This window comes from Bos indicus, chromosome 9, assembly GCF_029378745.1.
Source record: "Bos indicus isolate NIAB-ARS_2022 breed Sahiwal x Tharparkar chromosome 9, NIAB-ARS_B.indTharparkar_mat_pri_1.0, whole genome shotgun sequence".
Classification (NCBI taxonomy): domain Eukaryota; kingdom Metazoa; phylum Chordata; class Mammalia; order Artiodactyla; family Bovidae; genus Bos; species Bos indicus.
Genome location: NC_091768.1, coordinates 85,872,985 through 85,887,578, shown reverse-complemented (window position 1 = coordinate 85,887,578; position 14,594 = coordinate 85,872,985). Strand labels below are relative to the sequence as shown.

The 14,594-nt window shown below is 43.4% G+C and overlaps 1 protein-coding gene across 4 annotated transcripts in view; it reads right to left on the bottom strand.

The window, feature by feature from the left end:
• Positions 1–1,048: 1,048 nt before the first annotated feature.
• Positions 1,049–14,594, bottom strand: part of SASH1 (SAM and SH3 domain containing 1) — a 190,015-nt gene continuing 176,469 nt past the window's right edge. For all 4 annotated transcript variants that reach the window (XM_070796327.1, XM_070796328.1, XM_019967562.2 and 1 more), the window contains 4 exons: positions 13,289–13,402; positions 7,987–9,119; positions 5,886–6,017; positions 1,049–4,720 (listed from right to left, as the gene is read on the bottom strand). In XM_070796327.1, coding sequence (XP_070652428.1) covers positions 4,457–4,720; positions 5,886–6,017; positions 7,987–9,119; positions 13,289–13,402 — 1,643 coding nt within the window. In that variant the 3' untranslated portion in view covers positions 1,049–4,456. The remainder of the gene's footprint in view (positions 4,721–5,885; positions 6,018–7,986; positions 9,120–13,288; positions 13,403–14,594) is intronic.

The window sequence follows — 14,594 nt, the reverse complement described above, 5'->3', positions numbered from 1 at the left end:
ATCCCTGGGTCGGGAAGATCCCCTGGAGAAAGAAATGGCAATCCACTCCAGTACTATTGCCTGGAAAATCCCATGGACAGAGGAGCCTGGTAAGCTACGGTCCATGGGGTCGCAAAGAGTCAGACACGACTGAGTACACTTTCTTCTTTCTTTCTTTCTCACTTCAGAGGAACCCCAAACTCTAAGACTACATGAAATATCCCCCTTTACAAAATGGATTGGGCGAATGGGGAGTAAAACCATGATTTGTAAGTAAGATTTATCATGGTAAAGCTACCTTTATTGAAATCCACCAGGGGATTTAAACTATTCTATCAAAATTCTATATGTAACACAACAATTCCACATGCTAAGTGAAAAGCTGTGGGGAAATGCTGTCATTCCTACATGGAAAAATGCTTATTCCGTTTTATTTGTAAACAGAGCATTTCTGAAAAGGCACGCAAACAGCGGTTGTAATACTGACCTGTAGTGTGAGAAATAGGTGGCTGGAAGAAAAGGAAAGGGTTGCTTTTGGGTTTGTATCAAATACATGTATTATCTACTCAAAATGTTGAATTACACACTTCCTCCTAATTAAAAACACGTTTTTATTGCGGTACACTAAGTTGAAAATGATTTTTGTCAAGTTGCTTAATTTCTAGGATATCCCAATCTAGAAGTTTTTCTCTCTCAGTGGAAGACTTGGATTGTTTCCATTTAACTACTGATTACCTATGATATTGGGCAAGTCTGTGTGGACTCAAACTCTTCATTGAAAAAAACAGGCTTAGACTAGAGATGACTTCCAAAATCTCCTTCTGGGCTAAGATACTGTGCTTATGTGACTTGACTGTGCAATATTTGGAAAAAAAAAAGCTGAAATAAGTTGTCAAAGAGAATTTGAATGTGATAGTGAGTTTTGGTGATGTGGCAGAAAATAATGTGGCAGTAGAGTTGTGTACAACTACTATTTTCCCAATACATTTTATTGTTAAACCACACCTCATTAATTCCCTTTCATTTCTACTCACCTTTGAAATACCTAGGGAACAACAAAAGAGACAGATTCAACTGAAGAAATTTATTTACTTTTTTTTCTAGGTACATAGATGACATAATTATAGACAAGTTTTGATACATAGGAAAACCCTTCTGTCCACCTCTTTTTGCTAAATGAATCATCACAATAATTTTTACAATTTTTAAAACAATACACAGCTTTCTTGGGCTGAAGCAATCGCAAGAACATATTGGTACTGGTATATTACAGCTACTTACAATGTTTAAGAACAGCAATGGAGAAAAATAAGTTATTTAAATATTGATTTCATATACAGAAAGTGCAATGTTGTTAGTTGTTATATAACTTGCTTGACAGTTTCTTGTTTCTCTATCAATTCAAAATCGAGATAACGTGGACTCAGACTTTTTTTTTTCTGAAAATAATACAGTACACACATGCAGCGTTGACTTGGTGAACGGACTTGCTGCAATTATGAAAGCAAACTGTGCTCTGTCAGGAACTAATTTTCAACAGACTACTTATTTCCAATTTCACCCATTCCTGGGTACAGGAAAAGAGAAAAGGGCCTCTGACTAAGGCAAGGCCATGAAAAATCTATCTCCTTCTTGGTTATCTGGGAATGTAAGTAGTGGCTGGGGCTGGCTGCATTTCCTTATAGACAGCTTCAAAGAAAAAAGTGACACACAACGGATGCGTAGCTACCTGAGCCGAACTGCCTCTCCAGGTTTCTCTTGTGCTTTCCTACAACAGCAGTGTTCACCCTTCCTCAACATTCTGCACCAAGTGCAATGGATGAAAACCGGATATTGCTGAAGCCGACCACCTGCCTTCCGGCATCCACAGGCGGCCGCGAACCATCTCAGTCAAATGTCACACACAAGCATTCAGGCTTCTCTAAGGTCAATTTAAAAGTTTAAAGCAAAAGAAGACCAAACAAATACTAAAAGTTTAAAAACAAAAGGATTTTAATAAAAAGCACAATAAAGTAAAAATCACCTCAGATCCCACAGACTAGGAAGCCCTTCCACTGAAAATGATTCATGGTCCCTGAATTTTACTTCTAGGCAAAGGCAATGATTTCCAAAGAAGAATGAAAAAAAAAAAAAAAATACGGTTTGGCATTCTTAAAAACTCATATTCAGAAAGTTCACTTTTCTGGCACCTCTTCTACGTAAGTGAAAATCTTACGGTGATAATGAACTAACACCAGGAAATTCACGTACGATTTTCCCTTCTCCTTTGCTCCTATGTATCACCTGACTATAGGACTTCCCTGGTACGTGTGGTCTTTTAGCTCAGCTTCAACTCTGAGCAGGCTCTCTCACAAGTCACGCTGAGGCACCAAAAACATGGGGTGAGGAGCCCATCCATTCTAAAGCACCCTCTCCTTCACTCGTGAAATCCCTTCCAATGACAGTTACAGGAGAGCCTGCAGCCTCCTTACCCTTTCCATGGAATGTCACATCCCACAGGAATGTCATAATGGGCTGAAGAGTTCAATAGAAATTTGGCTGCTTTAGCTTTTTCTTCTAGTGTTCCACAACTTCTTACATGGCATCTTATAGAAGGTGACTATTATTGAAGAAATATATATTATTCTTTAAAATGCATACCAAAAGCATGAAAAAAAAATATATCACCTGAGAACGTCCTTTTCCTCAGAAATATGGATCCCGATCTATTTTAAAGCAAATGGTAAAATGGCTTTGTAATTCATGAAAACACCTTTCCCACCCCCCTCCCCTGAGGGATATCATTTGTTTTAATGAGTAGATAAAATATTACAGAACTTTTAAATCACGACTCTAAGCACTTCTACCATAAATGATCATACCCGATGCTTAAAATAGGGCTCATGGTAAGAATGTAAAGGAAAATCATTTTATAAGCAACTGGAAACAATAATTTCTGTCTGCCAGAAAATCAGACAATAGCTTAAAAGAGAATGTTGAAATCAGTTGGAAAAGAACTGAAAATATGCAACTATTTAATGCTATGCTATGCTAAGTCACTTCAGTCCTGTCCGACTCTGTGCGACCCCATAGACGGTAGCCTACCAGGCTCCCCCGTCTCTGGGATTCTCCAGGCAAGAACACTGGAGTGGGTTGCCATTTCCTTCTCCATTGCATGAAAGTGAAAAGTGAAAGTGAAGTCGCTCAGTCGTGTCCGACTCTTAGCGACCCCATGGACTGTAGCCTACCAGGCTCCTCCGTCCATGGGATTTTCTAGGCAAGAGTACTGGAGTGGGGTGCCATTGCCTTCTCCGAACTATTTAATACATGGCCAATATAGTTTGTTTGGCTCCATAATGAACCTTTATTGTATTTAAGTGAATTACCTAAATAAGATGGAAAACAGTATTTTAACTATAAAACCAGGGAAAAAAATCTTTTAAAATATCTTATAAACTATTTCCCTTTAAAGAACATCTTCCTTAAATATTCAACTGACAATGACTTTTTGCCAAGGTGATCCGTTATCCGATGACCGAATTTTGGAATGGACATGGTCAAGATTCCAAGTCAATACTGCAGCACAATGACCAACATGGTAACAACACTAAACTGATTAAAATTAAAGATTATAACTTCAACACACAAACAGTCTCTCACACATGATATCTTTGTGAATTTCAGCGAGCTTTTTACCAGATTGGTAGTTAGTTTGAAGTCTGAAAGTCAACATGAATCCTGGCCTGATAAACACCCCTATAAAATAAGCCACGATAGAGTGAGACAATTAGAAAAGCCCATTTCTGTTGGAAACATCCCACATACGTTAGATGGCAGTCTAAGCTGAGGATCTGGAACTACGGTTACAAGGTAGTGAACACTAGGTTAGATAACTGCTTAAAAGCTTACATTAAGGCAAATAAATGCTGATTTGCTAGAAAGCAATTATTAAAACGTCTCTTGTTTACCTAAAGGAGAATAGGGCTTTCTTTTTCCAGTGCAGCCAGATTTTCTTACTTTTGAACACATGAGCCTGGTCAATAGTGTACAATCACTCCCGAGGCTGTTACTTTGGCCTGGCTAAAGCCCGTCTGGGCCTCAGGAACCCTGCAGGGTGACGGAAGGGTGAGGAGCATGCTGAGACACGGGACAGGCAGCCTCTCTCCCTGCCCCCTGCCCTCGCCCAGCGCACCAAGACAAGACTGTGGGCAAAGCATTTGTGGCAAGTCGGCATCTTGGTTCTACTGTATCCTGAAAACAAAACTAAGTGCTTGTCTTTCCTTTGCGGGTCACAGAGAACCACACCAATTTCCTGGAGGGGGCTTTTCTGGAGAAGAGAAGGTCATCAGTCCCGTGCCAAGATTCCGAGTTCTGCTGGCAGCACACTGGGCCTTTCTCCTGGGTCTGGTCTGCGTGTCCAGCCAAGGAGGAATTGCATCAGCATCATGAGCACAGTGAACGGGTGGCTCTTGTCCAGGGAGGCCCATTTCGGGCCTGGCTACATGGCCTCCGGGCCTGGTGGCAGTTTGAAGAGTCTGGCTGCAGACACGAGCTTGCTTATGTGTCTCTCCTCTGTGATGCCAGCCTCCTGAAGGCAAGTGTGGGACAGAGAAGGCACTTGGCCCAGGGTGCTAAAGCCCGCCTCAGAGAGGGCGCTGGCATACATGGGCAGACCGATGGAAACCAGCCAATCTGACACGGACGACACGTAGCCGGGAGAGAGGGGCTTCCTGCAGATTTCTGTGAGTCCACCGCTTGGGATCTAGGTAAACAAAGAAAGCGATTTCATCAAGATTTGACTGGTGCCACTGGAGAGCTCTTTCTTCTCTGCCTAAGAGGAGAGCTACTGAAATATTATATTTAATACTACACTATCAGAAAGGGATAATACCATGAGATGTCAAAGCATTAAGAATTCTTTCTTGGCTTTGTTCTTTCAAGGTGAGACATATCCTCAAGAAAGTGTCTGAGGTCCTTGGAATTAGATCTAACCCCAATTATGTGTGGAAGTCTCCAAACCATCACCATTTACGTTTCTGGCTATTTTGTCTCATGGTGGTCACACCTCTTCAATCAATGATCCCTATGGTGACTGAAGAAGTAAACCTATGTGATAGTGTGAAAAAATAAGATACCCAGAAAAGCAATGATACTCATGTAGATTTTCTTCTGTATTTTGAATCTACATTAACATCCAGAAAATTAAGCATTAATTAAACTAAGCATTAAAATTAATCAATTATAAAGAATTAAAAATACACTAATAAATGTTGGCTAGGGCAGGTAAATGGACATTTATACTTGACTTCTGTGAAGGTCAAGTGAGATAACTCTCAGAAAGGCAATTTACCACCAAATGTGCAAGTTCTTGAGATTTTCTGAAGTCTTAATGAAGCAAATCCTCTTAAAGGACTATATCCTCAGAAATTAGTCAACAAAGTCTATAGAATTTATTAACCAGGACATTCTTCATTCAATTATTTAAAATAAAAGTTTGGGGAAAAAATCTAAATGTCTTAAAAGTATGGAATTGGCCGAACTAAGACACACCTACTAGAACATTTTGAAACATGAATAATATAAAAAACTTTTCAGTAACAAAGAAATAGGTTCACAAATCTGATAACTGAAAACATTAAGGTTTCCAACTGTACATGTACTATTATACACCTGCAGAGAAATAACCAAATGGATTTTTTTTTTTTCCACAGTTCTGGGAGATAATTTTCACCTTTTTCTTTCAGAAACTGTATTTTTAAAACTCTGCAGGCTGAATACGTATTACTTTCCCCCAGGTATCTCCCTTTGATATCTTATAAGGAATCCTGGTCTACTCAGTGGCTACCAGCATGCCCATCATTAAGCCCTACAAATGAATGGACTTCAGAAAGCTGGGTGAGGGGAGCCCTAAACCGTGGGCTGCTCACCGCCATGCGGTGCTGCTTCCGAAGCAGCTTGACACGGATCTGGTCCATGTTGGTGGCGACATCCCTTTCCGGCTGGTCTAAGTCTTCTGCATATCTCTGCACCAGGGCCTCAGGAATTCCACAGCGGCCGTGCTGTAAGCGAGAACAGAAATCTCTCAGCAAGGGTTGCGAGGATCTTTTTCTTTCTCCAAGAACAGCAAACATAAGGTAGGACAAGACATTTAGCTACTAGAAGTAGGACCAACAGTTTTAATTTGAAGTGCATGTATTTTCTTTAGTGTCAGGACAAACATTTTAGAGATAATATTTTACATCTGTATCTTTTAGGTAGTGATGAGCTCTGGAAATAACGTCTTGAAAGATGGTTAAAGTAGAACACAATCACCCTCCATTGTGGGGTCTAAGGTCCTCACCTCACTCTATGTGATCATTTTGCAAAAGGTTACTCCCTGAAGGGCAAACTTGTGCTCTATAGATCATCTACTGTTGGTCTCTCAGCTACAAAGAGTTATACTAGGCCAGCATTTACTGTACAGTAGAATTCCCACTACTTTCCACTCAAAGGGGTTCATTCACTAGATATTAAGAAGGCAGAGGAGTATTTTATCATAACGCATTCAAGGTCATAAGGCACTTATAACAAAGACTCTCAGGAATACATTAGAACAATTCATGCATTTCTAGGACTAACATACAGCTACATCTGTTTTCATGTATTTGTCTTCAAAGTCATTTTGATATTGGTAGATGTACTCTGGGCTTCCCCAGTGGCTCAGAGGTAAGGATCCTCCTGCAATGCAATGAGACTCAGGTTCAACCCCTGGGTGGGGAAGATTCTCTGGAGGAGGAAATGGCAACCCACTCCAGTGTTCTTGCTGGGAAAATTCCATGGATAGAGGAGCTTGGCAGGCTATAGTCCACAGCATCTCAGAGTTGAAAAGGACTGAGTGACTGAGCACACACGCACAGTTCTACATGTTTGTTTGTGTTTTTCACAAATGAGAAATAGTTTTCATTATAGTTCTCAATGTTTTTAGTACAATGGGGTATTTTATATAATCTTTTATCCCCAGTTAACCATACAGATATCATACAGTATAATATTACATCTGAATGATGCTAAGTAGCGCTTCAGTCATGTCCAACTCTGTGACCCCATGGGACTGGGGCCCACCAGGCTCCTCTGTCCATAGGATTCTCTAGGTAAGAATACTGGAGTGGGTTGCCATTTCCTTCTCCAGAAGATCTTCCTGACCCAGGGGTCAAACCTTCATCTCTTTTATCTCCTGCACTGGCAGGCGTGTTCTTTACCACCAGTGTCACCTGGGAAGTCCCATTTACATCTGAATAGGGCTCCACTGGAGAAGGCAATGGCACCCCACTCCAGTACTCTTGCCTGGAAAATCCCATGGATGGAGGAGCCTGGGAGGCTGCAGGCATTGGGGTCATGAAGAGTCAGACACAACTGAGCGACTTCACTTTCAATTTTCACTTTCATGCATTGGAGAAGGAAATGGCAACCCACTCCAGTGTTCTTGCCTGGAGAATCCCAGGGACGGGGAAGCCTGGTGGGCTGCCGTCTCTGGGGTCGCAGAGTCAGACACAACTGAAGCGACTTAGCAGCAGCAAGGCTCCACAGTTTTCAAAATAGATTTACATTGATATTATTAACATTTTCTCCTATTAATACTTCTAAGAGGTACTTACGAAGGTTATTATTAATTCAATTTTACATCCAATGAAACGAAATGGGGATTTGTTAAAGTTTAAATACAAATATGTTGAGTAACACATGGAAACTGGAGCTTTGTTTCAGGACCTGGTTCTAGTAATGACTGATAGTTCTCCTTGCAAAGAACAGGTGGCCAAAATTAAATACAAACAAGTGAAAGAAGAGAAGGGAAAGAAAAAGAAATCCCCCAAGGCTGTGTTTGCATTTAATCTGGGCACTGTGCTCCTTGTTCAACTGAACACCCAGCGCAGGGTGACAAGGGCCCCCTGCCCTGCCACTGTCTGCCACCAGCTGCCATCGGGGGACAATGACATTGTTCCTGCCTGGCACCCCCAATTTACAGGGGTGGGGGGCCAGGGCCTCGGATACCTTATCAGAATAGGGCTCCTCGGTGAGGTCAATGCCTTCCGCCCGCAACTTGTTCTCAGTGAGCATTTCTAGGTCCAGCCCGCGGGCGCAGGAGACCTTCCTGGCCAGCGCGGGCCCGAGCCGCACGCCGTGCTCCTGGAGGCTGGCGCTCTCGGGCAGCTCCGACAGCCAGGGTGGTGGCCTGGTGCTTGGTGGGCTGCCTGGCTCCGGCCCCGGGGGAGGCCTGGCCACCGCCACCACCAGGGGACAGTCACTGGGGCCGCCAGGGCTGCCCTTTTTAAGCGGCAGGCCGGGTGCGTCGGGGCTGGGGACGCCGGGGGGACCAGGAGGGACAGGATGCAGCCCGTTGGCGAGGCGCTCCCTGCTCTTCTTGGCGGGAACGGGCGGAGGCTGGACAGGAGGTTTGGCCTGCGTTCTGACCTCGGGGCCCCTCTGCTCAGCGTCCATGCCTTCTTTGGTGCCCGGGGGGTGATGTGTTCCTTCGAAATCGAGTCCTTTCCTATGACCCTCCAGAGGCGTCCGTGTTAAACTGGGTTTAATGGCAGGAGGCTGGGTGTCAAAGGTTTTGGGCAAACATGGAGGGGGGGATGCACCCCGTGAAAAGGGCCCCATTGGGCCATCCAGTTTCTTAGCAGTCGTTTTCTGAGGTTCAGAAAATCTCTTGCTTTGGGTCAGTAGCAGTGCATTGTCAACAGCAGAATCTCGTTTGGGGCTTGGAACCTTTGTGACGGAGGGGGCTGTCTTTTGTGGCACTTCAGGTACAATCTCAGGAGAGGGTTCTGTCACCTCGCCAGGCACATCTTTCTCAGGCTCTCCTTGAAGGTCGTCCAGGGAGTGGGACCGGGGCCAAGTCTCCACGGTCTGTGGGCCCTCTAGGGTCTCACAGCTCCGGCAGATGGAAACGGGGAGACTCCTTCGGTTTTTATTCAGATCAGTCACACACGGGGGATCACAGCTCTTGGAGGCGAGAGGGGTGAGACCACCGCCCAGCCTCCCCTCCCCTCCCTGCTTCAAAGCGTCCACTGACTTCGTCAAAGGCAAGGTTGGGTAGTTGCCCAGCTGGTTCCTGTTGAAAGACTTCAAGCTGGACTCGGTTGATGACTTGGCAGAGAGGCCGGTTTTCCGAGTCTTGCCTACAAGGCAAGGAGAGATTTTTTACAATCGCATCTTAAAAAGCAAATCAATCAAATTGATGTAAAAGGTGCGCTAACATTATTGAAATCTCCAACTCCCATATCCCGTTGTGGAATTACACTAAGGACATAAAATCACCACTGGTGATGTAGAGCTACTGTGGTTCCATTTTTATTTTTTAGAAAGAATTTTTAGTCTTATTAAAGGACTCAGGGAAATGAAAATTAATTGAGTTATGTGGAAAGAAAATATGCTGTGTCAGGCAATAATATAAATCTAGGCCTAATGTCTGTTCGCAGCTGTAGTCAGTGTGGAAGAAGGCATATCCATATCCCACTAAGGAACCACACTGATGGGATTTCTGATTAGAGTACAGTTTCCTACGACCATGGTTGCAAAGGAGACAGGTTCATTACATAGGGGAATCTCCAACCTCTGGGATCAAAGGCCCCATAATCTTAGGTGGAGCTGATATAATAGTAGCAGAAATAAAGGGTGCAATAAATATAATGCACTTGAATCACCCCCAAAACATCCCTCCCTCCATCCTTGTCCATGGAAAAACTGTCTTCCAGGAAACCGGTCCTTGGTGCCAAAAAAGGTAGGACCATTGCTTTAAATGGTATCCCCCCAAGGTTCACCGGTGACCACTGAACCCTCAAAACGTCTTTCAAGCCCTCACTGCTTTTTGTTTTGTTCAAGCGTGTAAAATAAATGTATCCTGCAAACCATCAGCCAATCCTGCTAACAATGAGTAAACAAGCTTAGGTGAGTCTACTGCCAGAGAGTCTTTAAGATACCAATACGGTTCTAATAACCACTGAAGCAACAGACCTCATTAAAGTAAACTAACTGTCAGGCTGATAACTAAACTTATCAACCAGTCACAGTCTACTTACTTAACGATTGTTGACTGATACTAACTGCTTCTTCTCCTTGATGAACAGAGCTGCCCACGGTAACACTGAGGGCACCTGATCCCCGTCCACTTAGGACTCCCTTTCTGTTTGAGACAAGTAAGCCGTCTGGAATTTCCTACGGACTACCTCTGGGCTGTTAGGACAGGGAAACAACGAACAAGACTCATGGCCCTCAAATGGTCCTCTCCCTTGATTTCGCTCTGTTCTTCGGTCATGCAGCTGAGGCATTTAAGATACCGCTGCTCGTGTGGCCCTGATGGATGGTCTACCTGGTAAATTGTTTTCCTTATGGACCTAATAGTTCCCAACAGTCAAATGTTGGTTTTTATTGCGAAAAGGAAAGGACATAGGAGACACACAATTTCGGTTTTACGGCTGCAGGTATTTTAGACGGAATTTATTCGCCTCACACCGCAGTCAGCAGAGGCTAACTGGAAAGGAGAACGGTGAAGAGGTCAGAAAGGAAAAGATTACCACAGCGTTCATAATGGTAAGAAAATTGTCTTTTTTTCAGAACATTGTACTTTTGAAATCAGTGATTTTCAAAGTAGGAGGATCCTTTGTAATGAAGCTTCATTTATAAAACAGAGCAAAGTTGAAGTGTGGAGGTTGCTCAAGGCTGAGGCCCAGCCCCTCTACCGTGGCCACCATCACTCACTCCACCAAGCGCCCCCTCCGGGCCTCTGGGGCTTGCAGGATCCCAAAGATCATAGATAAAAACCAGAGATTCAAGCAGCATGAGCTCCCAAATCAGAAGTTACAAACTGCACAAGAGGCACTGCTGCTGTAAACCTGGTGTTTACTTCTCCACTCAGTGAAAATACTCTCCTAGTAAAACCAGAGCAAAATTGTGCAGCTTGGTTTCATGTGTGAAAAAGCAAAGGTTGGGAGAGGTACCATATCCTTAACTATTTTGTGGATAAAGCAGAAAAGTTTGGGCAGAAAATGTCAAAATCTAGTTCGAAAACATCTTACTTTTAAAGTGCTTTTAGTTGGTTTGAATTGTGGACTTCTAGCAATTTCCTATCTACACTCTATACTTCTCTGCTTTTCAAAGTGAAATTGATGGTTGATCCTATTGGTCCAAAACCTGTTTACCGAATGTCTTTTCATTAAACTATGAAATGCATTAAACTATGGAAGATATAAGTAAACCACTGATTCAAACTGAGTCCATCATTTGTAGTGGGTGTGGGACCTGCTCCGCAAACTAAAAATACATATTCTCCAATAGCTTTCAAAAACTAGACCATGAGGAAGGCTGGCCCAATGTGTAAAGTTTTGGGCACCATAACTCTGAGCCCCTAGTCATGCATGCTCTCTGAGTGGGAAGGAAGTACCATATCAGATGTGGGTAATTATATTCTTTCTGTCTAGCTGGTCTGAAGTTTTGAGATTTTTTTTTTCTAATGAAAATGTAATATTTATGATTTAATCACGTACCCTTCATTCAGAGATCTAGCTTTCATAACAATTAAGCAATATTTGAGTAAAGTCAGACTTTTCACATTATTTTAATATGAATTTAAATATTTTCCTACTGAAATGATGATATACTGCTGCCATGATGTATCTGTTTACAGAAGGAGTCACTGTGCTACTGCAGTCCCCGATCTGAATGTTCAGGGCCAGGCCTGCTTGGGTTTACTATTTAAGAAGAAAAACTGAGGTGATGGATGATAATGATCTGAAGAAACCAAACTTTCATGCCCTTGTTTTGTAACAATGTTCTCAGCAGAGCTTCTCGAAATTCTCATATTGAAATGAGAGACTCATGAACGACAGTCCTAAGGCCTAGGATATTCCTGCTCCTCAGAACAAATAAGCAAACAAATAGGCAAAGAGATCTTTTATGGAATATGTTGCCTTTTTCCAACATATTGAAGGAAGCTCCACCTTCCTTCATCCAATCCATGATTTGTGAAGGTACTTATGATAACATATACAAACTATATATATAACATATACAAACCAATCCCTTCTGGCTTGAAGTTCAACTAAGCCCAAATACCCCTGGCTGATGTATGATGACATTAAGTAGTTAAGAGTTTGGACTTGAAAATGCTTATGGTAAAAAAAAAAAAAAAGAAAATGCTTATGGTATTGGAAAGTCAGGTCTTTTGTTTACCATTCAGACTTCCCTGGCAGTTCAGTGACTTCCTGGCAGTTCAGTGGTTAAGACTCTGTCTTCCAATGCACAGGGCTCAGGTTCCATTATTTGTCGGGGAACTAAGATCCTACATGCTATGTGGTGTGGCAAAACAAAAAAAATTGTCTGCCATTGACTGCAAGACCATTAGGAGCCAGAGTGGTACCAAGAGGAAGAGAACGAGAGCTTCAGTTATTGTTCAGTTTCTCTTTAGCATCTTCACTTATAAACTATGCACTGCAGGATTTGAGTGATAATTAGCAAATTGCATACATATGCACCTAGCCCACTGCTTCATTCATAATCAGTGTTTACAAAATGCTAGGTATTTTTGATATATTACTACTTTACTGAAGTCTTGCTGCTACTGCTAAGTTGCTTGAGTCGTGTCCGACTCTGTGCGACCCCATAGACAGCAGCCAACCAGGCTCCTGCATCCCTGGGATTCTCCAGGCAAGAACATTGGAGTGGGTTGCCATTTCCTGCTCCAATGTGTGAAAGTGAAAAGTGAAAGTCAAGTTGCTCGGTCGTGTCCGACTCTTTGCGACCCCATGGACTGCAGCCCACCAGGCTCCTCCACCCATGGAGCTATAAAAGAGAAACTCGTATTACCGATTTCAGAGGGAAGGGCAAGGGATGGTTGGAGATGTAATTTGACCCAAGTCTTTGGCTATGCACTCCAGGTCTCCCCACTGTAAACCCCCTTGAGTTTTTTCATGGTCCAGAGGGAGAGGGAGGGCTAACCTCCGAGAGTTGCAAGACAATGGGAAGCTTGGGGTCCCTTTCTCTAACACACAAGTTTAAGCTCTTTCCAGTTAGGCGCTACTGCAGGATGGAAGAGTAACTAATGAAAAGATCTCTCTACTCATCTCTCAGCATCATCCATTGCCTAGGTTCTTGAGAGATTTTCCTCCCACCTAAGGATCTGAACAAGCACCAGTCGCCCTGGAAAAGCTCCTCTCCCTATTTCTAGTTTTCTCAAAAGCAATGGCTCAGGCTGAGGAAGAAAGATAGTTATTAGCCAAAGCACAGACACCAAGAAATAGCCCAGAAGGCTTGCGTGTGACCATGCAGTTGTGATTATCTGTGCTGACAGTACCGTTTTCCAAATTCTCACTGCTTTCATAGCATCCTGAGTCTCGTGGAGAGCATCCGCTCAAGCCCTGGCTGTCAACAAGCAGCTTTTCCTGGGATCCGGACTGGTCGCTGTTACCTAGAGAAGATGAACACACGGCATGGGATTGTAAGGGGAATGAAAAAAAAAAAGCAGTTTTCAAATCCATTGCATCTTAATTTTATCCTCAGTTCTCACCATACATTTTTGAAGACTGAGATTTTGGAAGAAAACCAATTAAATGAGTGAGATCAGGACGTTTTTCTTTTCAAATCAAGTATCACAGGAAGCTAAGGCTGGAGAGAGAGCACAGAGGTGAAATGTCTTCTAAGTCACTCGGAGGATAACTGGCCTCAGGTCAACCAGGGAGAGGAGAAATTCAGAGCATCATATCAAAAGTGGGGGGAAAGCAACCACAGTCCTTTCTGAGGGCTGATACCACCAAGCAGGAGCAGAGAGTGAATAAATGGCCTTTTCACAAGGAGGAATTAGGCTGTATATGCTTTGTAGAAATCTAGAAGATTTGTGCTTCAAATAAGTTCCCACCTTTCCAAGTTTGGGAGCTGATATAAAAGTGAGCGTCAGACCCCCCTGGTAGTACAGTGGAGTAAGAATCCACCTGCCACTTCGGGAGACATGGGTTGGATCCCTGGCCTGGGAGGATCCCACATGTTGTGTAGCAACTAAGCCCCTGCCCCACAACTACTAAAGCCCGCACGCCTAGAACCCGTGCTCCGCAATAAGAGAAGCCACCACAATGAGAAGCTTCTCACAAAGGGAGCAAGGCTGCCATAAAGGGGACATTAACCCCTAACCCCATGAGGAGTGAGTGAGTGAAGTCGCTCAGTTGTGTCCGACTCTTTGTGACCCCATGGACTATAGCCTACCAGATTCCTTCATCCATGGAATTTTCCAAGCAAGAGTACTGGAGTGGGTTGCCATTTCCTTCTTCAGAGGATCTTCCCGACCCAGCGATCGAACCCAGGTCTCCCACATTGCAGGCAGACGCTTGTACCGTTTGAGCCACCAGGAAGGTTAACCCATGAGGGGCCATGGGCAAATCCTTTTGCTACGAATAGGTTGGAGGGTTTTTCCTCCTTTTTCCTTTTCCCTTTGTCTTGGGTTAGCATTTCTATTCCCGCACACAAAAGGTATGACAGGAAAAGCTGAAAACACCCTCCAACTTGGAAACTGAGTACAGAATACCCTTAAGGTGGGTGACGGAAGGTTGAACGTCCTCATCCTAAGGTATCCTTCTAGAGAGAAGCATCAGATGCTTTCTGCTGAAAGT